Here is a 27545-nt window from a genome sequence, read left to right as displayed (position 1 = left end):
AACAGGGGATATACCACAGGGGAAAGAATATACAAAAGAAACGAAAAATCACATAGTACATTAACAACAACAACAACAACAACAACAACAAAGAAAAACCTCTTGTGTCCATATCTTGGAGTTCATTTCGCTTAGCATCATCTTAAATGGTCATATGTACATTGTTATTGAGCTAGTCTGTTTCGAGAGATTTCTTTTATATAGTGGTGTCTGAACATGGTGGATATGTGAAACTGTCTTCCGTATTGTGTGGACACAAGCCCATTACTACACTTCTTTTGCTGTGAAATGAGTTCCTGATCAGAAATAACGTCTAAAAAAGCATGGTGGTAGGAAGTTATTTTGTAAGTTCAAGAATGTTGGCCAAAATATGTGGGTAAAGAAAGCAGGTGTCCTTACTTATGACCATTTGTTAAGAGGTTTGAGTCAAAATTAAGTTGGAGTCTTAAGAAAAAATGAAGTATCTTTCTCATTCAGGGAGAGAGAATTATTTGTTTATTTATTTAAGATTGTGTTGTTTTTCCTGAAATTTGTAAAAATTTACTTGTAAGGCTTCTAGGACTTAGATTTTCTTTATTGGAATTTTTTTTTAAATGATAGGCTCTGCGCCCTTAGTAAATATCAGAATTTTATTTTTTCTTTTTTTCTACTTTTCTAATTTAATTTATGAGAGATAACATAGTGAGGGAAATCCATTATTTGATGTTTCTACTTGGGTGACAGAGACTCCTCAGATTGGTTGTGTTTGCTTTCAGAGGAATTTTTAGGTGTGTTTGGTGAACATTAACCTGAATAAGAATTTTCCCTCAGATAAATGTTATTCTGGAAACAGCTCTAGAGAGGGAGATTTTTTCAAACTTATGCAATTCTGATAAGTCATCTCAAACAGTTGATTATCTGATATGTAAATATCTACATTTCTTCACTGTTATGTTTTGGAAATTTTATTTTTAGTACCTTACTCTAAAAGTACAGCTTTGATTTGAGCTTTAGCATTCTCAGGATTTGCAATGATAATTTTTGTTATTTCTGATTAAAATAAATACTCAAAATCAGAAAGTAACCTAAAAATAATATTTTTGTAAATGTTAAACTTTTTCTTCAACTTATTTAAATTTTCTTACTAAATTTAAAATATTCACACTTAAATTTCAAATTTAGCTTCAGGTTGTATAGAATGTTTTGGCACTTATGCACTAGAAAGTCATAAAATTGAAGCCTATTGATTCTGTCTGGTATTTGTTATATTTAGTAACATGATGAAGTCCCTATTCTGTAATTAAGTATGTGGTCCAGTATTAATGACTCTTGGGAATATTGCTAAACTAGGAATTAAGTGTCATCAGGTAATTTTATTTTTATTTGTATTTTTTTTGAGACAGGTCTCAAATAAGGTTAAAATGAGATTACATGGTGATCATTTTTATTTGTATAATGATAAATTATCTTATTTATATAAGATTACATGGTGACTGCTTATTTTTATTTGTGTGTTTTTTGAGACAGTGTCTCCTTATTTAGCTCCAGCTGGTTTTGAACTGTTAATATTCTTTCCTCAGCTTTCTGAATTCTGTGATGATAGGAATGTACTACTTTGCCAAGTCAGAGAATTTAATGCTGTACTTCCATGATTACACTTCTAAGGGTGAGGGTTTTTTGTTTGGGAGGACCCAGTAGGTCATTTATGTCTACAACCAGCCCAGTGTGATTTCACATCTATTACCAACTGCTTTTTGACCTCTCTCCCTGTTTTGTATTGGTTATTTCTAACTTTAATGCATCCAAACCAGAAGTTTCAAATTTGAGTGCTTATATATTCTTCATCTGCTCTAATTCCAGAAAAAAATCTAATTATTTTTAAATACAGCTCAAATGTAAATCTACATTTGAGGCAGAGAATTTTTTAAAATGAAGTTTGAGCTTCTTGCTTAATTCCCAACATGAAAATCCTAAAACCAAAGTGTTGTAAAAACTCACAACTTTTGATTGCTGACTTAGTGCCACAAGTGGAAACTCCTATAGCTGACTGGATGGATTACCTGATGGGATCACAGTTAGAATGCAGGTGCCTTAAAATTACTGCATGAAGTTGTATGCAAAGTATATCAGTGGCATACGTTTTGCTTTTAGACTTGAATCCCACCTCCAAGGCATCTCATCTTCTATACGAGTAGAGTAGAGCTGGGAACATCCAAACACGAATAATTTATCTTGCTACCTATTGTATTTCCTCATTTAGTTCTCCTAAACGCACTTCTATGTTTTGTTTTGGAGGCACATGGAGGCTCAGGGTTGTTCAGTAGTTTTTATAGCTAATCAGTAGCTGAGTTGAAGGTTAAACTTGCACCTATCAGATTCCATAATCCATGGTTTTAGCTCCATATTTTATAACAGAAAGATTATGACAGAGTGTGTAAGTTTATTGGCACAGAACATTTTTGAAGGAAGAATATACCTGAGTAGGAGTTATTTAGATGATTTCGGGCAGTGAGGAACACTGGTTTCCATGGAGATGGGAATATAGCTTGGACAGAGGAAGCCTCCATCACTTACCCAGTAGCCAGCCATGGGGAGTGGCTGATCTAGTGAAAACACAGATCTTACAGTCTCTGGCCTATAGAACTTAGAAATTCTCTGGGTCTGCAATTAAATTTATTGTTCTTTCTATTTGAATGAAACATTATTAGATTCTTAAGTTTATTCTTCCATCAGAGAGTTTGTTAACCTTTAACTCACAAAATTCATTCTCTTCAAATAAATAAAAGGACTGGAGCTCATGCAAATCTTATGTTCTATCCTGGAAGGTATTTTTTTTGAGTATAAAAATGAGTAAGATCAAGATATATTTTCTGCTTTTCAGACAGTACTAGAAGCAATACCTAAAGCAAATTTAACGCTAAACAAGGTTTCTAATTATCATAAAATAATACACTTAAAGTCATATATCAGTTGTTTTTGACAGTAACATACCTCTTTTCTTCATTCTCCTACTTTGATAAATAAAGCTTTGTTTATTTTAAATACACTGTTGATCTCAAGAGAATATGTGAACTACAAAGTGAAAGAGCTATCACTGTTCCTATTAAAATATTTTATGTCTTTAAGTAGTTGTAAAAGAGTTGCTGTTTTACACAGAAGTATATGAATACATACAATGCATCTTAATCAGTGTCACTGTTCTTAAAGTGCATGATTTTATGAAAAAAATCTCTCTAAACTTTTATAGCTTGAGACATTTTTGGCATGTGTTTTTAGCTTCCAGATGTTTGAGTTTCTCACATTTTTTCCCATGAAAATATTTATTTATTTATTTATTTTTGTGACTTTATGTTCTTTTTTTTCTGTAATGACCTCAAGGCCAACGTACTGTCCCTTTGCTTTTTTGCTCAGTGGTGGTACTCTACCACTTGAGCCACACATCTACTGCTGTCTATTTGCTGGTTAATTAGAGATTAGAAGTCTTAGAAACTTTCCTGATTGCCCTGGTCTTGAATCTTTTTTAAATATATACAACAAATTTTTAATTATGTACTGAAAATAAGTTGCAGGAAATAACTTTAAATGCAACAGAGGACAAGTCACAATGAACATTCCCATTGAATTCCCTTGGTGGTGGTGGGGGGTGGGATTGCAATGCTCAAAGAAGATAAATATCACAAATATATCAAAACTTTAAATTGTCTATGCATTCACACACTGACATGAGCCACAAACATTCCTTTCACAGGGACTGTACTTATTAGCCTACCCGATTTTGCCATAAACTATAAAACTTTTAATACAAACTTGTATTTATATATTTATAATTCATATACATGCCCTATCTATGATTTTAGAAAATAAAAGCTACATGCTGTATAGTACAGACACCCTTAACTCATAGGTGTAGGCAACATGTTTGGATGGAATCTTTTCCCCCAATAAAATTAATGACATATTTTATGTACAGGAAGGCTAAACTGCAAAAAGACAGTTCAGTTTCCCAGATATGCATTTCCTTTTAGGGCTGGTTTACAAATTTAAAAAGGCAAGACAAGTGTACACCTCAAAATTACTTTCTTAGCTACAAGAGTTGTCATATAATTTTCGTGACGTTTCTGGAACATGCATTTATGTAATACTGGTATTAAAGGCAGTAAGCAATATACACTTTTAATGTAGTGGCTCAATAAAGGTTTCATTGTCATTCCAATCTGATTCTTGATACAATGATTCATAGATCTGATTCTTGATGCAATGATTCATAGATTCTCTAAAAATTAAAATTTCAATGGGTCATTATGTTAGAGACTCTAAATAGATTTCTTAAAATAGAGTGTGAAAATTGTTTGTTGGTTTTGAGCATTCTTTTAATGGCTCCTTACATCTGGAAATTGGATAAGGAGCATTAGTTTATCATGCACATTGTGCCATGTTGAATTCCTTTTCTTTTTACTCAATCTAATGTTAGTAAAATTTGTCTTATGTAAAAGGATATTTCAGGGAACTATTCTTGAATCTTTTTTTACTCTTTTCTTTTTTAAGTATTTTGCCATGGGGGAAGAACATACAAGAGAAACAATTTTATTGTCTAGGTGATATACAGAAGGGTTATGTAAGGTAGTGAGTACATTTCTTGTTGAACTTGTTACCCCCTCCCTCATTTTTCTTCTGGTCTTGAATCTTCATCCTCAGATCTCAGGCTCTGAGTAGCTAGGATTACAAGCATGAACTCCCTTCACCCAGTGAGAACTTATGTTCCGTTGTAGATAAACCTGCAATGATCATAAAGTGAGATTAAGTAATCAACTTAAAACTCAATAGTTGGATGATTAATGACATTACCCATAAATGGTGGCATTCTTGATTTATAAAGTGTTAAACATCATTTTAATATAGTTTTAGCTCACATTGCATAGCGTTTTACCTGTGAAAGGAAGATTATTTCTTTTAAAATAGGAATTACATCAGTTTACTTTCAATTTCCATTTGGTGCCTAGGGAACCTAACCTCAAAAAGATGGTTCATGTCTTTTAAAAAACATATACTAGAAAACAGCGTTAATAGTTACTTTAAAATACAGCATTTTCTGTAAGATTGTCTCATAACACTGACACTTGATTTATGCAATTGAAAACTATTTGTATTCTATTTGTATTACAGTAGTAGTATTTTGTATTTTGCAGTGTTTCTATGTCTCTAGGGGAAATTGGTTACTTTAGCAATGTCTTAAAACTTCAGAAAACCCCTTTATAAGTTTCACAGTTAGAATTCTGTGGGGACTTTGTAGCTCTTTAGAGCTAGCTTTTGTTAGACCTTGCATCTTTGCAAAGTTCCTTCCTTGTCACCAGACCACATAAAAATAACTTCAATTGTTTGAATCTAGATAACTTTTAAAAAACCAAGCTCTTAATATTATATCTTTGCATTTGCTTTATATATGGCACTATTCAGCTTTCCCATATTTAAAGATCTCATGGACCATATACAGACAGACAGACAGACAGACAGACAGACAGACAGACAGACAGACAGACAGACACACGCACATGTTCGAGCTCGTATCTCTCTCTCTCTCTCTCTCTCTCTCTCTGCTACTTGAACACAGGGCCTGCGCCCTTTTGTTCAAGGCTAGCACTCTACCCCTTTGAGCCATAGCTCCACTTCTAATTTTTTGAGTAGTTAATTGAGCTAAAAGTCTCACAGGGATTTTTTTTCCTGCCTGGGCTGGCTTTGAACAGCCATCCTTAGATCTCATCATTGTAGGTAGCTAAGGTTACCAGCATGAGCCACCAGTACCTGCTGGACTTCTAATTTTTAAATCATTATTTTAAAATAAAAGGGAGTCTGTCACCAATGGCTCACACTTGTAATCCTAGCTATTCAGGAGGCTGAAATCCAGAGAAAAACTTCAAATCATGGTGGTTATAACTAAACACTTACACAGAAGATTTTACTTTAATAATTTTAGGCTTCTTAATATACACCTAGATTTCTAGAAACTCTATTTCACTCCCCCTACCCCCCTTGCCACCCTCCACTACTTGGTTTTGAACTTAGGATCTTGCACTTGATTGGCTGACTTGCTTGGCTGGTGCTCTGCCTCTTAAATCATGCCTTCCCTCTGGCTTTTTGTCAGTTATTTGGAGATGGAGTTGTATGGGCTTTTCTCCCCAGGCTGGTATTACTGCACTCTAACTCACAGTACTCAGCATTGCTGGCATCTCCTCTATATTGGTAGGTGGGAACTCTAATTCATGTGCTATATGTGGATGTGGGGACACTAGCCCTCTAGCAAGCACTCTACCACTGAGCCACCTTCCCAGCCCCCTAGTTTTCTAGTTCTTTAAACAAACCAGTGTCTTTAAACATGGTAAAAGCAAAATGAAAAATAAATCAGAAAATGATGGGGATTTGGGAAGGTTCAGAGTCTTTCTGCATAATACAAATTAAGGATTTGACTTGTATAGATCATTACTATTATTTTTCTAGTATGTGGTTTGTACTCAGAACCTAACAATTGTTAGGTTGGTACTGTACCACAGGAGCCATGCCACTGGTCTTGGTATTGCTGGTTAATTAGCTATAGAATCTTGTGAACTTTTCTACCTTTGTTGACTTCAAACTGATCCTCAGATCTCAACTTCCCGAGTACTTAGAATCACAGGTTTGATTCATCAATGACCTGGCTTAGATGATTATTTTTGAATGTTAATATCCTCTTTTGCTTATGTAGTTAATATATTTTAAAATTGTTTTTATTAGTCAGATTCATTTGTGCAACTAATTTTATATGTTTACACTATATGAACATAAACTTAGAATATATTAGAGGATATTTTTATTACTTATGTATTAACATTTGAAAAGGAATATGTTGCTTTGCAGGGGAATGATCAGTGAACTTGTCAAATTTTTAGTGAGTGCCACTATTAAGAGCAAATATAATAGTCATAAACAGAGGAAAATTTTTCAGTTATATGGCTTGAAAGTAGTTTCCATGCTGACCACCCTGTGCCAAATTTAATGAAAATCAGCATGATGTTGTAGCAGCTAGCATGTGAATGGTGCTATTATCTCCATGAGAGAGCTTCAAGTAATAGCTAGTAAACTAATATCTACATTACTCCCCTCACCTGAATCAGACACAGGCGTAGATCTCAGTGAAAGTTCTCTTCCTTGGGAGTACCCTGTTTTCTCCGCGATAGTACACTGATTGTCTTCTTGCCAACTTAACATGGATGTTGATGCATGTACACTGACTGTCTCAGAGCAAGCGATGTGACCGGCAGCCTTCTGCAATGAGTGCATGAATAATCTATGCATCTGGCAATGTTGTGGTTGAATATCACCATGGATATAATTAAGATAAAGTTACTGTAAATTATGCTTTTGTATCTTTATGTAAAAATCCCTCACCTTTTAACCTAATTTAATCTCTCCAATTTTGGGTTTCCTTATAATAACCAAAATGCCAAGCAACATTTATTGCCACAGAACTCGGTTGTATTGACCTTCAGAAAAAACCCTATTGGCATGTTCTTTGTTGCTATAATTTTAACTCTTTTTAAAGTGAAATAGTTAAAAAACAATACAGTTTAAAAGTTTATTTTTGGCAACTTTTTTTAATTGTGAAAATACTGTACAGAGGGGTTACAATTACATGGGCAAGATAATGAGTACATTTCTTATCAAGCATTGTAGCCTCCTCCTATGTTTCCCCTTTCCAAACCTTCCCATCCTCCCCCTACCTATCACTCCTCCCCCTCTCTCACCCCCCCCCACCAAAGTTGTAAAGTTTGTTTTTGACATAACGACTTGTACATCTCATTGTTGCAATGGGTCCACCTGTATCGCTATTTAAATGATTTGTTTTTTCCCTTCCCCTCTACACATTATACCAACATCAAATACAGTGAAAGCAGGGGTTATACTGTGGGGGAGGGACATTCAAAGCAACTAAGAAATAATCTTATAAATGTGTTAGAAACAATCTCATGAAAGAAACACCACTTGAATACATATCTTAGGGTTCATTTCCCTAACATAACCTTATCTGACCTTTTCTGCTTGACTCAGACATACTAGATATTGCAAATAAGGGAAACCATGGGACCTATGTTTCTTGGGGCCCGGCTTACTTCACTTAATATAATTTTTTTGGCAAATTTTAAAAATTAATTGATGAATCAAGCTTGTATTAGGACTTGCACTCAGAACCTTGTGCTCTCACTTGGGATTTTCTGCTTATTTATGGTCTTCTACCTGTAGAGCCACAGGCCCAGCTGATATTTATGGTGTTTGTTGTTCTCATTTTGCTTTTCTTGTTTTTCAAATTTTAAATTAGCATTTTTTCCTTATTAAGCGTAAGGAGGAGGTAACAATGCTTGATAGGAAATGTACTCATTACCTTATTCATGTAACTGGAACCCCTCTGTACAGTATTTTTAAAATAAAAAACATATTAAAATATTTAAAAAAGAATTAGAAAGTAGCTGCAACAAAAAGGACATTTTAATCTGTCAGCAATGGAAAAATGCTTAGCATTCTCTAAACGTGTATTAGAAGTTTTCACAGAAATACTTTTACTCGTAAAGTATCCTGCACTCACTCCTGCTCTTCAACTTTAGCACATTGCTTTTCTCCCCAAAGATTTTTCTTTCTAGCAATACAAAATTGTAAAACTATTTAGGAAAGGAAAACATTGAGTAGTGGTGGGAAGGTTGCATTTCTTAGTGCCCCTGTATCCTGGCGTGGCCACTCCTTATCTACATCACAGGTGATCCATTTTAAAGGGATTTGTCATCTTCACTACTGAGGTCATTTCTAATTTTTGGACTTTTTGTAGTGTTACAGTTATAAGAGACCCCGAACTAGAAACTAGGTATCCTGCTTTTCTTTTCAAGGCCTATTTTCTGTACTATTCTATTTCCAAATGAAATAAATCTCACCTTTTTTTTTTTCTGATATGTGAAGACAATCTTTTTTAATCCTGTGCTAATTCCTGTTTGTTTGGCTACATTTCATCTGACTTGTATTAGCTGGTCTTTTACTTAAATGCCTTTTGATTCCCAATTTAAAAGAGAAAAAGAGGCTCTCAAAGAGCCTATATCATTGGCTTAAAATGTAAAACATTTTTATGATATTACACATATAAAATGAAATCATGCAGTATTTATTTTTCTGAGTCTGGCTTATCTCATTTAGCATAGTGATTAGATCCTCCAGATCTCCTCATTTCAAAATGATCTTTTAGTTCTGTGCTTGTATTACAATTCTGCTGTATAGCCTTGTTCAAAATTTTTCTGTCCTTGTTTATTTCCAAGCTAAAAGAATGTTGATGTCTGTTTACAAGAGAAATATTTAGATTTCTCTTTAAAAATACAAGTTTGTGTGAGATACTACTTAAACGGAGACTTTATAGACTCTGTCTTCTCTTAAAAATATGCAAAAATTATAAAATAAAAAAAGAGAAAAAAAATCAAAACCAAAAAAAATGCAAAAATCAGGTTATTCTTTTTCGATGCATGTTTTTCCTAGCCCAGGTGGCCTCAAACTTCAAATCCTCCTGCACCAGCCTTCCAAGTGCTGGTATTACAGGTATGTGGCACTATTATGTCCAGCTTCAAAAATAGTTTTTAAAAATCTTTTACAACATGTATATGGTAGAATATTTTTCACTTTTAAACGTATATTATGACTAATAAGGAAAACATTGTTGAAGGAATTGTATACCAGTTCCCTCAACACTGGCAAACAAAGGAAGCAGCATGTAATTTCCTGACAAATATCTCCAAAGACTTTCTAATTACATTCTAATAAGGCATTTATATTTAGAAGATTAATTCACCCATTTTATGGTCCAACATTCATTCTATAAGTGTTTTGGAGACAACATTGCTTAATTGTAAGTTAGCATCAACAGAATAGATTTGAAAACCTGAATTTTCACATTTGAGCATTTCCACTAGGGTTTAAGGCCTTTTCTAGACCTTTGATTTGCCATATACAAAAATATTCACATATGAAACACTTGCCAACAATTTCTTAATGTGCAATGTATTACATGATTCCATCTGTTTCTTCATATGAGTCTCAGGGTGCACACTTAGGGGGCTTTTCTTCTTTTAGTATTCAATTGATTTAATTAGGCAAGTCCCACTAATGTGCTAATTGGAAGACAGACTTTTTACCATTCACTTGAGATTAGATTGCTTTACGGAATCATAATTATTTTGATGGCTTGCCACAGTGAAATAGATGAACTGTGTATCAACTAAATTTTTAATCAGGTTAACTTTTCACCTTTGAATTCCTATGTAAATAAATTCTGTTGCTATAAGATTGTTTCTCAAAGCATCCTTTCCCCCCAATTATCACTATCTGTCCTAATATGTTGTTTCTTTAACATTTCGTTGAATGTTTATGAAGCAAAAGAAAGATGCAACAATATTGATTAGACTGTTGGGAAATAACAGTAAAACTTATATGGAAGCTCCATTGTAACTACAACTGTTTGCTGTATAAATTTTGAATATTTTACATAATAGTTATAGTTTCTGTGCATTTTTCTCCTATACTCACCTGAACACAAAGTTCTTGAAAAAATACTATTGTAATCTGGCTGTAGCCTAATTGCTGTAATAACATGTAGGACTAAGAGATGAGTTTAGTCTTTCTAGGTGCTGTGACAGAACCTAGAATGATTTTTTTCCATTTATAATATATTATACCATTATTTTATATTATAACCAATAATTGTCAGTGTATTTGCATTTATTCCATAAAACATATTAGCCTCTGATCTTTTTTCTTTTTCTTAGCCCAGCATTTTAGAGGCCTTTGGTCTTTAGGGGAAAATGTATACAAAAATATGAAGCTGTGCTGTAAATTAACATATCAAAAAAATCACACACCACATTTTAGAAGGATACTTGCATTCAAAATTCAGATAATTAAAAATTCATCTATTTTAGACCTAAGCATTCAGTTTTACTCAAGAGGAATATAAGCAAATATCTGCATAGAAAAATGTATGTGAATATTTATGGGCCATATTATTAACCAAAGCCCTCTTGTTTACTCTAAACTGGAAAATTTGCAAATGTTCATTAAGTAGTGAATGATCAGCAGACTAGAACATCCGTAGGATGGAATATTTCTCAGCAGTTAACATGAATAAAATACATTGCCCTAAGAGCACTAGCCTTGAGCTGAAGAGCTGAGGGACAGTGCTCAGGCCCAGAGTTCAGGCCCCACGACCAGACTAAAAAAAAAAAAAAAATTAAAAAAAAAATACATTGCCCTAGGTAGGCAGGTTCTATAACAAAGTGTCATAGACTGGGTGTCTCAACAGGAATTTATTTCTCCACAGTCTAGACAATGGGATGTCTGAGGTTAAGGAGTCTTTGATATATCCTTACATGATAGAGGGAGAGTGAGAGAGATCACAAATATCTAAATAACTTTGTTTTGTGTGTAATACATATATGAAAAGATGTCAGATTGTATACTTTAAATAAAGCTTACAGGAAGTCATTCATATATAAAGTTTCAACAAAGTAGTCAGGGAGGTAAGAGAAATGAGTATGTGTTGTAAAAAAAACCAGAAAACTTCTTCAATGATTTTTTAAAAAATACAGAAGTCAGTAAGAGAGTCATAGACATGAATTGATAACCCTAGGGAATGGTGGAGGCGATAATATGTTTCCAGTAGAATTTTGGATAACTAATTTTTATGTCAGATGCTCAAATGTTTTTAGTTATCCTTTTATTTTGATTGATGAGAGAATGCAGCTTACTTTTATTTGTTTCTGGTCTAAATTTCTGCAAGAGAAATTGACAGAACATTTTAGTTCCTTTTTGCTATCTCAGTTTGTGCATATCCATTATTTTACTTCAATTATAATCTTGTGGAAAAATGTAGAGAAATACTTGAAGGAGAAACTTATTTGTGCCAGCCCTTGTTCTAGTGTGGCTTCTAAACATCACTCCCCCGTGGGAGAATTTTCTCTTCTGTGCCAGGTCCAAAAGGATAGATCCTTTTGCCTGCTTCAGTATTTAGCAAATACTCGCATCATAATGCACCTGTGATGAAGTTTAGCTCTCTTGGGCTTTATTCTTTCCTGCTAGTCTATGTGACCTTAAAAAGTTCTGCTAAATTCTTTTTCTTTTAAAATTAACTCATGACAAACCTATTATTTTTTTTTATTGTGAAAATACCATACAAAGGAGTTACAATTACATGGGCAAGATAATGAGTACATTTCTTATCAAGCATTGTTGCCTCCTCCTTTGTTCTCTTTCCTATCCCTTCCCATCTCCCCCCCCACATCTACCCCCCCCTGCCAAAGTTGTAAAGTTCTATTATTTTTTAAAAATTAAAAATGATCTTGAAGTAGTTGTACAAAGGAGGTGCCATATAACAAAGCAATTTATGAGTACAATGTATTTTGATCATGTCACTCACTTCAACATTCCAACTCCCCTTTGACCCACTCTTTCCCTTACTTTTCTTAATTTTGTGGTATATACAATAAATTATTGACTGTATTCCTCCCTGCCCTCTTTATTCATTTACCTCTCTCCCCTTGGCCCCACCCCCTCTTGGATGTACCCATTTCCTAGAGTTGATTTTTTTGGGTTTTGATCTAGTCTTTCTAAAAGATTATACTATATGAGCTCTCCATAGAGTCTATTATACTTCAGTTAATTCATTTGTAACCACTTGCATACTGCTCAACATGTTTACTTATAAATTTATAGGTATATTCTTTCCACCACAAATGTAACCTTTGTTTCTCTGGATCTGGGTTATTTAATATAATTTTTCCAATTTCCTTATGAATGGTACAGTATCATTCTTTCTAATAGGTAAGTAAAATTCCTTTGCATATATACCACATTTTCTTATTCTGTTAATTCATTGAGGGGCATCTGGGCTGATTCCACTTCTTGGCTATGGTGAATAGTGTTGCAATGAACATGATTGTGCTGATGGCTTTACTATAACCTTGTTTGTGTTCTATTGGGTAAATGCCCATGAGTGGGATTATTGGGTCATAAGGTAGTTCTATGTTTATTTTTGGGGGAACCACCATATTGTTTGCCAGAGTGGTTGAACAAGCTTACCTTCCCACCAACAGTATATTACAGTTCCTTTTTGACAGTGTCCTCAAGTATTTGTTGTTGTTTGGTAGTGCAAACCCATTCTTTGGATCTTGCTTTGACCTGATAAATGTGCACAGGAAAGAAAACACCTTACAATTTCTGCTTTCTTTTTGAAACTTACTGCATACAATTCACTTCTACAAATCTAAGATATTCTGAAAACTGTGCTTTTTTTTTTTTTAAAACCATTTCTGCAAGCTAATGCATAGATAGCAATGTTAAGGAAAAACGAAGTTGGAAGCAAAAAGTCACTTTCTGTCAATATTTCTCACAGGTTAAACGTACTAGAATAATGTAATTTAAAATTTGCATGTCACTTGAAACCTGTGAAGGCCTGCTTGGAACAGGACTTCCAAAAGGCAAAATGTCTGGTGGGCTGTGGTACAAGGCCATTTTTGTTGGCAATAAGCAGTGTCTCCCCCATTGTAACAATGAGATGTACAAGACACTATGTTGAAATGTTGAAGCGAACTTTGGCGGAGAAGGGGGTAATCAGGAAGTAGTGGTGGAAGTGGGAGGGAAGGGATGGTAGGGGAAAAACAAAGAAGGAGGCAACAATGCTCTATAGGAAATGTACTCATTATGGTGCTCATGTGACTGTAACCCCTCTATACAGTATTTGTACAATAAAAAAAGTACAAAAAAAGAAGCAGTGTCTCAGTAACCAAAGGGAGCACAAGGCTCCCCTTAACATTGAAGGTGTTTATGCCTGAAGTGATACCAGTTTCTACTTGGCCAATAGATAGGTTTGTGTATACAAAGCAAAAACACCACAGTGACTCCTGGCAGCAAAACCAGAGTAATTTGGGGAAAGATAACTCATGCCCCTGCAAACAGTGGCATGGTTTGTGCCAAATTCTGAAAGCAACCTTCTTGCTAAGACCATTGGACACAGCATCTGTGCGGCGCTGTAACCCCTCCAGAATTTAAACCAATGGAAATTAAATGAAGTAAATCTGTGCTCTTGTAAAAAATTTTGTATGTTCAGCTCTACATATATGAAAAGCAAATATTGACATAACTTCAAGGGGAAAGAGACAAATTCAAAAGTAGAGATGAACCTATTTTACTCATCTAATTAAGGGAGGTATATTTTATCTTTAGGAGTTGAAATAGGTCACCTTGTGATGTTATACATCAAGAAAAAGTGATTAATGATATTAATAACAAATATCAGGAATGAAAAGAACACAGGCACAGATTCTAGAAGCAATAAACAAATAGCTAATTTTCTTAATAAACTTGAAATTTGAACTTTGGTGAAATGGACAGCCTTTACTGAAGAAAAACATCTATAATTTCTATATTATTTTAAATGTCTGGCTTTCTACTAAAAGTGATTGCATATTTAAATATCAAGGAAATATGATCCAAATGCAGGGAATGAAGAGCAAGTATTTATGCAATATTGCAATTATTTCAAAGAATTAGGATAACTTATATGTTAGAAATGTAAAGTATGTAGGCAATACACAAAAATTCCAGTAGATGTAAAAAATACAGTAGATATATAAAAATACTTTATAGAGAGGTTACAGTTACATGAGCAAGATAATGAGTACATTTCCTATAGAGCATTGTTGCCTCCTCCTTTGTTTTTCCCCTACCATCCTTTCCCTCCCACTTTCACAACTAATGAATAAAAATTCATAAGTTACAATAACAGATGAAACATTCTTTATCTGTCCTCAGTAGATTTGAGATGACACAAGATAGGTATAGTGAACTAAATGATCAACAGAGATAATTGAATCCGGAAAACAGAACAGGATTGAACTTCTGAGTAGTTTTTCAGTGCTGTGGTCTAGTGTCATGTATTCTAGCAAAGGTGTAATGGGAATTCCAGAAGATGGTATGAAGATGGAATGGTAGAAAAATATTATTTGGGAAATCTTAACAAATTTAATAAATAACATTAATCTATGGATCCAGGAAGCTTAATAAAGTTCAAGGATAATTGTAAATTGAATTCATACTTAAGACATATCATTTCAAAACTGGTGAAAGACAAAGAGAACATCTCGAAAGCAGCAACAAAAAACAGCCGTGGAAACAATGGAGGGCAGAAATTTGTGCAATAACATACTCGAAATTCTAAGGGAAGAAAAATTAAACAAGAATTTTACATCTAGTAAAACAGTTATTGACAATGAAGCACAGATGAGCTGGGAATGGGGCTTAGAGGTAAGAGTGCTTGCCTAGCATGCATAAGGTCTTGGGTTCGAGTCTGTGTACCCCATAAACAAATAATGGGGAAAAAATGAAGCAGGAGCCAGTTCTCATGCCTATAATCCTAGTTACTCAGGAGGCTGAGATCTGAGGATCATGGCTGAAAGGACAAGAAAGAATGTGAGACTCTTATCTGCCATTAAGGACCCATACACAAAAGCTGTAAGTGTTGCTGTGGCTCAAGTGGTAGAGCAGAAAAGCCTTGAGCAAAAAAGCTCAAGGACAGTGCCCAGGCCCCAAATTCAACCCCAGAACTGGTACCAAAAAAAAAAAAAGTAAGCCAGGAGCCCATGGCTCTCATTTGTAATCCTAGCTACTCAAGTGGCTGAGATGTAGAAGATTACAATTGAAGCCAGCCTGGGCAGAAAAGTCTGTGAGATTCCACCTCCAAAGTAGCCAGCCAAAACCGGAACTGGAGGTATAACTTAAAATGGTAGAGTAGTAGTTGAGCAAGCATAAGGCTGAGTTCAAACTTCAGCACTGCCCCAACCCCCACCAAAAAACAAACAAACCACGAAAGATAGATACTTCAGGACTGACACTTAATTTTAATTTCTATATGGTAGAAAATGAGACACAACTCAAATACTGAGTGTGCCTTTCTTTATTTTAATTTACTGTTTTAGTTGTTAGTGTTTGGGGATACTAGTTTTGGAAAAGCAGTGCATGCTTGTGCTATCCTATTTCTGAGTTCAGAGGATATATGAATTTCACATGTTTAAGTGGCAGGAAACATTGGATGGAATTTGAAAACTTTTTGAATTTGGGTTAAATCACAAAGTAGTTTCCCGTAGACTATGTCACGTTTAGATTGTATAGAGGGTTAATGTAAGGAATCTGAACATGAAGAATTTTACAGGGAATTTGATTAGACAGAATTGAATAAAATCATTAGGCATGTAGAATGGTTTTTGCCAAAGCACAAACAAACTGACTTGTCTTCCTTTCAGGTTGAATGAAACCAGTAAATAGGTGTTTTTTTGTTGTTGTTGTTTTTTTAGTAAATATGTTTTTTAACTCCCACACACAGCACCTTCACTACTTTTGATTTGCCTATTTGTTTGTCTGGCACTTAACATATCATAAGCCTTTCTTTAAAATATCTGATCAGTATCTCTTCTCAGACATGCAAGGTATGTTTTCATTGAAGGTTTCACATAGTCCCAGACATAACAATAACAATATCAATAGCAATTATAATAATGATCACAATACTGAAAGCTAACTCCAGGGTTCCTATGCGTCAGACACCATTCTAAGAATTTTACAAACATTAATTGCAAAGTTATGTTTAGAGCTCTGGTTTTAAATTAGAGGTAGCAGCACCTGGTTTTGATTTGAATCTTTAAAGAACTTCCCTATTATCCCAAATCCTGATAAGAATGTTAAGATGCCTTAGATTTACTTTTACTTTGCACTGAGGCATGTATTTTATTTGAATAGACATTTGCTGTCATTGTTTTCCTTGAGTTAATAATTCTTTATTCTGTTTTTTCCCCCACTGTTACCTCTGAGAGGGAAACACGCCCGCTCACACTGCTGGATCTCTGAGTGGCATGCAATTTTAAGTGTTCTATGTTTCTTTGAGTAATGAGTTGCCAACTTAAAGGCTACTAGCATTTAAGCCCATGACCTAGATTTGTGTCCTAGTTAAGAAAAATGAGATCAAGAAGATGAGAATCAGATATTTTTGATTTTGTGTTGAGACCCAGATTCTGCAGTATAGTATGTAGAACTTCCCATCATAATAATAGGATTAAATTACTGGTTATAAGAAAAAAAGAAGACATGAGAAATGTCTATTATATTTACACTTCATGCCTCTTATCTTCTGTGATGTATAAAGGGATGGCAAGAGTTGTTCTTACCTACACATAGTATATTTTCCTGACATGGTCTTCAGCTCATTTAGATAATGCATATAGGTATTTATATAATATTTATCTATTTATAGTTACATGAATACATAAATATATAAATGTACTATATAAATATACAGATGCCTACATATGATATATATGATATATAAATATCATTTGAATTTCTTACTAGAAGTTTAATCTTAATCTTATTGATCATTAACCCAGGATTATTACTTAAAATATTAATCGCTTAGCCAGATAAAATATAAACTGAAGATAAGTAAGCAGAGGTCAGTAATATCAAGTAGATAGGCAGTGAATTAATTTTAAGGGTAGCAGAAGCACATTATAGAAAGAGATGTTCATGAACAATGGTAGTATTTACACAAAAGATGGGAGAGCTAGCTAATGTATTTGAATTCAAGGTGTTAATAAACTTTTCTAGATAGGAACAAATTATTATTGAAGAAAAGTAAATACTGATATAATCTTGTTTTTGTTGCAAAGCATTTTAAAACCCGTGTGACCGCTGCCAAACATATTAATTGGATGAAGTCTGAAAGAAAGCCTAGGCAGAGTCACTCATGATTTATTTGGAATATTGTACTCTGTTCAATTTTCCTTTCACATTTACGACAAAAGCAGCTCCAAAAGATACAGAAGTCATCTACAGGAAATACTGCCACTATTGTTTATCCTTAGCTTCCCTTAACTAAATACACTCAATATAGGTAAGAAAAAAAGCAGCTGCTGGGCTTTCTGAGTCGCCTTATCCACTATGATGTTTGGTTTTTGACACCGGGACTAGACATGTGAGAGTTCATGTAGACACAATCAGAGCTTTTACTTTATCTAGTAGTCCTTGGGGAACAGAAGACAACATGACATATGCTTGAGGTTGATAATACGTATGTAAGAAGAGGAAGTATGCTTTGTCAGTATCAAGTTTGTGTGACTGACGAATCATTCTTGCTTTCATGTGTCCTCCCTCTCTTCTTCCCTCCCTTCCCTATCTTCTCTCTCTCTCTCTCTCTCTCTCTCTCTGTTTCTCTCTGTCTCTTTGTCTCTGTCTCTGTCTCTGTCTCTGTCTCTGTCTCTGTCTCTGTCTCATACTTCTTTGTGTGTTGGTACCAAAGCTTAAATTCAGGGCCTTTTCCTCTTGCTCAGTCTTTTTGCTCACAGCTTGTTCTCTACCACCAGAGATATGCTTCACTTCTGGCATTTTGCTGGTTAATTTGATATAGTCTCCAGGACTTTGTGCCCAGGCTGGCTTTGAACTGTTAAGAGTATCTCAACTTGAGCAGCTGGGATTATAGGTCTGAGTCACCAGCACCTGGCTCTGATCGAAACTTCGAAGTTACTGCCCTATTAATTCCAATACTGATTGCTTAGTCCTAGTTTTTATTTGCATTCAAATAAAATAAAATAAAATAAATTCAGATAATTCTATCCCAGCCCCACCCATCTCATCAAGTTACCTGGTTCTGTTTTTCACATTTGTACCTTGAATATTATGACTGTATTTGTGTACTCTTCCTCTCTCCATTCATCTGGCCCTCCTCTCAAGCATGTTTCAGCTCCTGGCATTCATTTTGTTAAATTAAGACACTGTTTACTTGTTAAGTTTTTCACAGGAGTTACAACATTGAAGTCCTCCATTGTGTATAAGAAACTTTAGTCAATTTGTGAATATGTGTATGTAGCCCTATGTATGTTCATGAGTGTTTATAATTTAGATCTAACTTCCACATATGAGAGCCCATACTCCATTTGCCTCTGAGTCTGACTTACTTCACTTAGCATCTTTTTCCCAAGCCCATCCATCTCCCTATAAGCGATAAATTATTTTTTCTGATGATTTGAGTAGAATTCAAATCTCTCTCTTTCTCTCTCTCCATATCTATCATACTTTCTTAATCCATTTATCCATTTTAAGGCATCTGAGTTGTTTCCACAAATTGTCTATGGTGAATAGTGCAACATTGTACATGTATGTGAAAGTATCTTTACTATAATCTAACTTGCATTTTCTGGATAAGTGCCCGAGAGTGGTATTGATGGATCATAGGGTAGTTCGTTCTTTCTTTCTTTTTTAATGGAATAAGGCACAATGTTTAATAAGGCAAAATTCACATGGAAGATTAGTTAATACAAGATTACAATATTTTGATGTCTTGGAGGATGTAGGAAGTACTCAGGTAGTTTACATATTCTTTTTAAAGAATTTACCATTATAAGGTAACATTTACATTTTTTTATTGTTTGATGACTTAAAAAAATCTCTTGAAGAAAATTGTTTGTAAGTATGTGTTTTGGAAAGACACTGAATGGATTGATGGATTAATTAGTCAATGTCTCCTCATAGCACATGTTTTTCTAATAGAGGCAGCTCTCTCTGATGCACTTGCTCTGTCTTTGCAGGGATACCCTTAACCATCTGACATTGTAAGAAGGCCTTCACCAAATAATTATCACCTGCCGTCCCAATGTTCTTTATTCTCTCTAGCCTTCTTCCCCTGTCCTTATAGATCACCTGTCTTCGGTGTTCAGGTATAACAACAGAAAATAGAGTAGGACAATGGGTGGGAGGGTGGTTTCATAAAAAGGAAATATTTCCTATTTGTCTCTCAGCATTCATTGAAGGATCAAAGTTCTGAGTTCCTTCCATAGTTCTGTACTTCAGGAATTAAGACTTCCCTTTGTGACCAGAACCCATCTTTTAAATTGAATTTGTCCCTTGAGAACTCCATTTCCCTCTCTGTTGTGCCAGCATGAAGTCTTTCCAATCTCTTACTATTTTCTAAAAGAGAAAAGGAAAGAAAAGAAAAGAGAAATAACTAAGGACACAGGGTAGTTCTATACAGGTTTTTGAGGAATCTCCAAACATCCTTTCATAGTGGTTGCACTAGTTTACAGTCCCATCAGTAGTATAATAAGGTTACTTTCCTCTCACATTCCCACAAGCATTTGTTATTGTTTGGATTCTTGTTGGCCATTCTTACTAGAGTGAGATGGAATTTCAATGAGAGAATAAGGGAAGGGGTGACATTAGTCAAGATACATTGTATTCATAAAGTGATCTATTGAATTGGAACTTCTTTTTTTTTTGAATTGGAACTTCTTTGTACAAGTACTTACAGGTAATAAAAGGTGAAAAGTTTAAGAAAGGAAATTAGCTTTTCTAGAATAGTAAGATTTGCTTAATAGTTCTGTAGAATTAGGCACAGTTAAATAAGACACTTATTTTAAGTCTTTTAATCATTATAATAACCCTATCATATAATAACTATGATTTTACCCCCCAAAAGAAACTGAGGGTTACAAAAGTTAAGTGGTTTGCCTAAGGTTTGCTAGTTTACAGCAGATATTTGTAATGCATAGTAAGCCATAAAATTCTCCAGTCTACAATGAAATCATTAAAATTTATACAGTTTGGTCATTATACATAATATAGGTGAACAAATTTCAAAATAATGAGAAAAAACTTAAAATTTTCCTTGAGATAATTGGCTAATGGTTGAAATAAGTAGCTAATGGTTGAAGACATTAACTGTGTAATAAATATGTAGCATTGTATTTAATTGAGAATTTTTATTATACTTAATATCTATACTGATTCTTGTTGATTAAAATATAAATAATTGGAGACCATATAATGACTATAAGTGATGAAAAGAGAAGTCTTTTAAATTAATTGGAACTTATTAAAAATGAAATAACCATTTTGTAGAATAAATAATGCTATCCTAGAACAGAAAAGCAAGAGTAGTTTGTTGCTTATGATGAAGAAAATAATTGCTGTTCTCATTACTGTAAGAAATGCCATTTTCATTATTTAACTTGAATGTGAAATATTTGCTCTCTATATTATGAAATCTGTTTCCTTTAAATGCTTGTAGTGGGGCTTAACTCAAGAACTTGCATTGTGTTTTTCTTATAGCAGATGCTCTTCTATGTGAACAATACTTCCATTTCCAGCTTTTTGTTAGTCAATTGGAGATAAGAGTCTCATATATTTATCTGCCTGGGGTGGCTTGGAATCTTGATCCTCAGATCTCAGCCTCCTGAGTAGCTGGGGTTATAGTCATGAGCTGTCATTCACCAGTGCTTAGCATAGTAAATTTTTTTTTAAAATAAAGAATTTGGTCCTGGATTTCATAATTCTGTTAATTTTTGACTTTTGACAAGTGAAGTTATGTTTTGCCTCACAAGAATATAGATTTGGGTGATCTTCATTAAAATTTTTATTATGATAATTAATGAAAGGCTTTTGTTTTTTTCTACTTACAATGTTGAGTGTGAATGTCTATGCAATATCTACTTGGATATTTTTCAAGTATAGTATATTTATACTTATCTGCTAACATTTTTTCTAGGTTTTACCAGCCCCTGGCAGTTATGAAGTTCATAAATCATATGAGATGTCACAAACGAAGCGTAAATACATGCCACCTCGAAGCAGTATAGCTGAAAAAAACCAGTCCTCCTTTCTTAGTGGAACTCCTCGATACCAAGTAAAAACAACTGAGGGACCAGGTAAGTGTAGATTATTCTTTAAAGTTTATAGGGAACAATCCAGGGTTTCCATATTAAAATATATAATTAGAAACAGTTACATTGACACACCTCTCTAAGAGAATAGGACAAGCAAAACAAAAAGCCTCAAACCGTGAAACAAAGTATTTTATGAAAAGATTTAATATATTCTTTCTTACTTTTACCAAAAGGAAGTTTTACTAGTAATACTAAAAATACTGAAGATATTTGGGATTCATCCTATTAAAGAAAAACCTAGAAGTTTTTAATGAATTAATTAATTTTATCTTTTGCCAGTTGTGGGGCTTGAACTCTGGGCCTGGGTGCTGTCCCTGAGCTCTTCAACTCAAGGCATGTGCTCTACAACTTGAGCCACAATGTCACTTCTGGTTTTCTGGTGGTTAATTGGAGATAAGAGTCTAATGGACTTTCCTGTCCAGGCTGGCTTTGAACCATGATCCTCAGATCTCAGCCTCCTGAATAGCTAGGATTATAGGTGTGAGCCACTAGTGCCTGGTTTAAGCCAGAAGTGTAAACATGCAAAATTTGTAAGAGAGACACTTTGTCCTGACTTGGCCAAATCAGTACCATTCAAGAAACTTATGACCCTTACCTAGAATCATTTTTATTCTCTCAGATATTAAAAAAGCATGGGGCTGGGAAGGTGGCTCAGTGGTAGACCGCTTGCCTTGCATGCTCGAGGCCCTGGGTTTGATTCCTCAGCACCACATAAGCAAAAAGAAAAAAGCCGGAAGTGGCGCTGTGGCTCAAGTGGTAGAGTGCTAGCCTTGAGCTGAAGAGCTGAGGGACAGCGCTCAGGCCCAGAGTTCAGGCCCCACAACCGGACCCCCCCAAAAAAAAAAAAAAAAGCAAGTAGTTGAACAAGATAAATATTTACTTGAGTCCTGACACTGGGGGCTCACACCTGTAATCCAAGCTACTCAGGAGGCTGCGATTTGAGGGTTGTGGTTTGAAACTAGCCTGGGCATGAAAATCCATGAGAATCTTATCCCTGTTACCACAAAAAGAGCTGAAAGTAGAGCTGTGGTTCAAGTAGTAATATACTAGCACAGAGCAAAACAATAAACAAACAACAAATAGAAACAACTCAGGGACAGTGCCCAGGCCTTGAGTTCGAGCCCTAGGACTGGCACAAATACACTGAGAGGGATCTAAAATTCTGCAAGTAATTTTGATTTTTCAAATTAAGATTAATTCAATTATTAGTATTCTTGGTCTAAAGATGAATGTAATAATTTTCTATGATAATGAAGATAAATCAATTAGTATGGTACAAGGAAACTAGATAGAGAAGAGGGACAAAATAGTTTGCAACAACCATTTGCAAAAGTATTACTACTAAAAAACCAAATTGCTAAAATGAATCTTATGAGAATCTGAAGAAAAACATGATAAAAACAATCTTTTCCCCAGAGTTTTAAATGAAAAACAAAAATCAAAACAAAAGAGAGAATACACCTGTAAAGAGCAAATACTACTCTTTGGAGAGCCTGAGACCCATAAAGACTTGCTTTATTTTTTATCTTTTAAGAATAGATTAGAATTTTCAGCTACAAAATTCATTTTCAGTTGAAATTTGATTCTGCTTATTTTCATTTTCTTCTCTTGTATTAGTCTACCATTATTGATTTATCTGGGTGGAGCTTTATAAAATGGAATTTTATAAAGCTTGTGCTTGTGTTTATACCTAAGTATATGGTCACTCAGAAACAGTATAGGGAAATTATCTCTTTGAAGTTGTAGCACCATTAGCATCACCACACACAGCCAATTATATAAGAAGTGAATGTCCATATCAGAGCTCTTGAAATAGATGGAGTTTTGTAGTTTCCTGAAGTTTTCTTTCTCTGCCTCTAATCTCTCTGTAAAAAGTTGGGTAGACAGAATATGTGTGTAATTGGTGTTCTAACACATCCTTACTTCAGTATTTAGTCCATGGCAAGCAAATTTGCTGTTTCATTAATTTCTACTTTTCAGAGATGAGGTAATATTTATTTTTTGACTCTCATAAGGATATAAAAATTGACTAACACTATATTTTCAACATTTTCAGAGTCCCTAAACTTCCTTAGAAGTACAAAATCTTGTAAGTGAAACATGTCTCTTTATGCTAATCTAGTGCTACATTAGAGAAGACTTGGGGAGATGATAGGAATGTTTTCATTATAGACAGTGATTATTTGAAATTAAAGACATGTGATTGTCAAAGTCACTATTCAAATACAGAAGAAATGGCTTGCTAAAGAAAGAGGTTATTAACATTTATTAACCAATGGTTATTGTTAATATCAGAAATTTATCAAATTTGTCATCCTGCATCTGAAGACCATCTAAACTTCAAAGGAATGATAACACAAATCCCACATTCCTCTATAATCAATACTTTAGAAAAAACAATAGGGATTTCTTATGCTATTATCTGATACCATGATGTATGAAATTTGATTTCTTCTGACATATGTAGTTATTACAGTAATTATAAAATTGCTCATTGTTTTAAATTTAATCTACTGTCTTAAGATAATCAGTCCAAAATATACATCTCACATAGACTTAATATAAGTTCCTAAGGAAATTTAATTCATATCTAGGTTTCATTTTAGTAAGTGAAAATTAACTTTCATTTGTACTAACTCTGTGAAGTCAATTCAGTAAAGGAAGGAGAATATTGAAATGTAATATTATCAACTGTCTAAATTAATTCCTAATTTTTAATTGATTTTTTTACCTAGTTTATTAGATTTTGTTATTGATCAGTATGATAGATTTTTATTCTTTTTAATATACATGCATGAATACAGGTTTTTCTTTAAAGTGAAAATATTTTCAGTTGTTAATATCTAATTTGTTAATATTGAAATACTTTGATTAATATCATCATTAATAATGAGGTGATTTGTGGTATTTTATTTTTATTCTTTTTTGTTGTTGTTGTTGGTCACAGGGCTTGAACTCTGGGCCTGGGCGCTGTCCCTGAGCTCTTCAGTTCAAGGCGAGTGCTGTACCACTTGAACTACAGTGCCACTTCAGGTTTTCTAGTGGTTAGTTAGAGAGTCTCATGGACTTTCCTGCCTGGGCTGGCTTTGAACTGTGATCCTCAGATCTTAACCTCCTGAGTAGCTAGGATTACAGGTGTGCCACTGGTACCTGGCTGATTTGGGTATTTTCTGTGTAGTGCTTATGAAAGATATCCTTTAGTATCCTACATTTTTACAAATAAAGTAGGAAGAATCTACCCTATTTGTCATTTTACCATTGTAATTTTATTTCATTTTAATATCAATTAAAACACCTTTTCTATTAAATGTAAATTTCCTTATGTATAAAATAAAATGATTTTTAGTACTTTGTGTACATGTACATGTACAGATAAATGAAATTGTGAGACTTAATTTATGCATTATGATATGCATACTTGTTATTTGAGTCCCTTACTTAATGGAATTTAAAAAAAACACGTTATTATCTTTGTATCCAGATATAAATAATTAGTAAATTAAATGTATTACTAGATAGATTTGTAGATAAAATTGTTTAAGAACAGAAGTCGGTAAATATAAGAACATCTTATGATAGGATATTTATTCACTTGTTCAACATTTTATTTTATTTATCTCATTGTTTTTTATTTATGACAACATTTTATAGCCTTGGATTTATTTCAAATTACTTTAGAACTTTAACAAAAGAAAATTTTTCTTTGACTGCAAGTATGTAAAAAGGACCAAAATAAAACTCATTTTCATTAGTCTAAATTAAAGAGGGAAATAGTGTATTTGCAATCAGTATGCTGTATACTATTAAATGTTGTGTAACCAATAAGAACACATTAGAATCATTTAATGAAGAAATGATTAAATGAAGTGTATCACATTATAAAGCAATCTCCTTTTATTACACCAACTTTTATTCATGGATATGTAAATGATATTGTGAATGATCCAACTCAGGTAAAGTGAAATTATTAAGTGGAAAAGTACTTACACATCCCCTATATTGTTCTTTTTTAGACATTTAGAGAGAAAATGTTCAGTAAATTTCAAAAGCAAATACAGAGGAAAATTGGGGACCTTCATTCAATCAAGGTTAAAGTACAAATTTCTGTCAAAGTTTCTTGAGGCTAAGTTTACAGAATGTTTCAAATATACATGTTATTTGACCCCAATATTCTACTTTTTGGGATTATCCACATTTAAGCATCAATGACATCTCAAAAAACATTAATAATGAAACTTTAAAGAATCCTAAATGGAAAGAAAAAAAGAATTTAGTTCATTTTGATACATCAATTATTATTAGTAATATTGTATATTTTATAAATCTGTGAAATCTTGGTAAAAAGATAGGATTCATCTATTTAACTGATTGACAAATTAGAGAGCCTCTTCATATTAAGTACTCATTTAATGATATGTAATTCAACAGTGAACAAAACAAATATTCCTATTCCTTAGAGTTTAGGTATCAGAGATATTCAGTAAATAGCTGAAGAACTACATGAAGAGATTAACAGAAGAAAGAGGAAGGCAGGCAGGAAGTTAGGTGTTTAAAAATGCCATGGACAACAATGCTTCATAGGAAATGTACTCATTACCTTGCTCTTGTAACTGTAACCCCTCTGTACAGTATTTTTACAATAAAAAACTAATTAAAAAATGCCTTGGAGTCAAAGCCCAGCACAATAAGTACCAGAAATGGGTACTTGCAAGAAGGGAGGATGTGGCCATAAGGAGCTGGGTAGAAGAAAGAGGGGGTAAGGTGGGAGGAGAGAATTAATTGTATGTATCACCGAATTGAGAAATACATGGGAGTGGGTGGGTGAAGATGTTGAAGTGATGATACAGATCAAGATGTAGGGTATACATAAACTCCTTTGTTAAATGGCAGAAATTCAGTGCATAACCTAAAATCTAGAAATGGGAGGGAAAGGGAGTGGATTGGGAAGAGTGGGTGAGAAGGTTGAAAGGGTGACATTGATCTAGATGTACTGTATTCATAAACTGCTTTGGTGAATGGCAACTCCTTTGTACATGTACTTAAAGGTAATAAAACATTCAAAAATGCCATGGAGAAAAGTAGAAAAATTGGATTGAGTTATCAGTTATCAGAGAAGGGCTCACTGAGAAAATAACACCTGAGCAGCTATGTAAGGCTTATTAGTACTTCATTTTTATTTTGCTTTCCTATTTTAAATTTATTTGCTCTATATGAACACACATTGTCTTACAGTAAATAAAGTGTGTTCAAATAATGTTAATTTCAAAATAAAATATATACATTTTAAAAGATTATTTTTCTGTTTTGCTAGATTTACTAAAATGCCATGCTATTTCAGATGGAGCTTACCAATCTATTACTATGGTTTAACCACTGGTAAGGATGAATTCAGAAACATTTCTAGAAATGGAATTGCTATGGCAAACAGTTACTGTAGTTTTATTTTGACAGATATTGTTAAATTGACCTCTGAACATTAACAACAATTTTGAGGGTGGGAAGAGGGATTAGTTATTAAATGGTAGTATTTTTAAACTTTTGAGTGAAGATAAACGAAGTTTAGAGCACATTTTTATTAGATACAAAAGATGATTGATAGTTTCATCAATGCACTGCATGTAGACAACAATCTTAGGGTAAATCCATCAGGTACTGAGACTCATTTCGCTGTGAAAGTATAGATCATTTCTAATGAAAATAATATTGTGATTTCTGCATCAGATTCCCGTAAGAAATTATTTTAGGAAACAA

The 27545-nt window shown here is 33.8% G+C and overlaps 1 protein-coding gene across 5 annotated transcripts in view; it reads left to right on the top strand.

The window, feature by feature from the left end:
* The window catches only part of Stpg2 (sperm tail PG-rich repeat containing 2), a 272154-nt gene that overhangs the window by 65626 nt on the left and 178983 nt on the right, over nucleotides 1-27545 (top strand). For all 5 annotated transcript variants that reach the window (XR_011371903.1, XR_011371904.1, XM_070022306.1 and 2 more), the window contains one exon: nucleotides 21617-21776. Coding sequence is in view for 3 of the 5 variants with exons in the window: in XM_070022306.1 (XP_069878407.1) it covers nucleotides 21617-21776 (160 nt within the window). In the remaining 2 variants the exon portion in view is untranslated. The remainder of the gene's footprint in view (nucleotides 1-21616; nucleotides 21777-27545) is intronic.

The sequence above is a fragment of the Dipodomys merriami genome, unplaced genomic scaffold (genome assembly GCF_024711535.1).
Source record: "Dipodomys merriami isolate MVZ:Mamm:240054 unplaced genomic scaffold, mDipMer1.0.p SCAF_15, whole genome shotgun sequence".
Classification (NCBI taxonomy): Eukaryota; Metazoa; Chordata; class Mammalia; order Rodentia; family Heteromyidae; genus Dipodomys; species Dipodomys merriami.
The sequence above is the reverse complement of the archived record's forward strand: the minus strand, read 5'-3'. Positions and strand labels throughout refer to the sequence as shown.